The sequence below is a fragment of the Gaeumannomyces tritici genome (genome assembly GCF_000145635.1).
Source record: "Gaeumannomyces tritici R3-111a-1 unplaced genomic scaffold supercont2.443, whole genome shotgun sequence".
NCBI lineage: Eukaryota > Fungi > Ascomycota > Sordariomycetes > Magnaporthales > Magnaporthaceae > Gaeumannomyces > Gaeumannomyces tritici.
The window spans coordinates 1-807 of record NW_008804987.1 but is presented as its reverse complement, the minus strand read 5'-3'; the positions used below and the strand labels follow the sequence as shown (position 1 = coordinate 807).

Here is an 807-nt window from a genome sequence, read left to right as displayed (position 1 = left end):
AAAAGGTCCGCGCCAAGAGGGACGGCGTTACGAAGCGTCGGGCCGAGCCCCCAACAGCCGCTACAAAGAAAGGGAAAACCCTCGCCGCCGCCGTGCGCAAGGAAGCGGCGCAAACGGGCGGGTCCAAACTTTGGATGCCTGGCGCATTCCCCGAGGATAGCTTGGACCCGTAATCCTTCCCAGCAAAACCCAATTGGTAATGTCCACGCGCGATTATTACCATCCCCCGCCACACGTCTGGTGCCGACATTAGTGGCCCGCCCCGGCAAGCGTTTAAAACGTGGGCTGGGCGCAACGAGCCTGGCTCGACCCCCGATGATTTCCACCACAAGATGGCGGTCCGGCGCGTCGAATGCCGCGAAGATGCATGGACACCGGTTTTGTACGTGTCTAGCAACTAATCCGGTGGGACAAACACGTCAGAATGGCCTCAACCGCCAGTACCCAGAGCTAACGGACCATTTGATCAACTATAACTTCCGCAAAAGGGGCCGCTCGAAGAACTTAATGCAGAACGAGATTTACTGTAACGCCGTGTGCGAGCTCGACACCATTATAATCGGGTTCCGGCGGGCGGGCATGAATTAGCAGTGCACAGCTGCGCAGCGTTATCAAGAGGCGCTGGGGGAGTGTGGCATGGGCGAAAGGGGCGCCGCGGATTTGGACGATGCGCGGGCTTGTAAAAGCGGAAGGTGATGGCGGAGCGGAAAAGGACAAGGCGGAGCAGGATGGGGTAAACATAGCTAGCGGAGCGGATATTTATGTACAAACGTTTCTTGGTTTTTTTTTGGTTCGTAGGACACGTCG

General features: G+C 57.4%; 1 protein-coding gene across 1 annotated transcript; it reads left to right on the top strand.

Annotated features, from left to right (window-relative positions):
* Window positions 1-22: 22 nt before the first annotated feature.
* On the top strand, window positions 23-588 carry GGTG_14443 (hypothetical protein; the record flags this gene model as incomplete). The annotated part of the gene is made up of 2 exons (XM_009232368.1): window positions 23-382; window positions 489-588. Exons 1-2 carry the CDS (start codon window positions 333-335, stop codon window positions 586-588), a joined length of 150 nt encoding a protein of 49 aa, XP_009230632.1. The 5' UTR covers window positions 23-332.
* Between the last annotated feature and the right edge of the window lie 219 nt (window positions 589-807).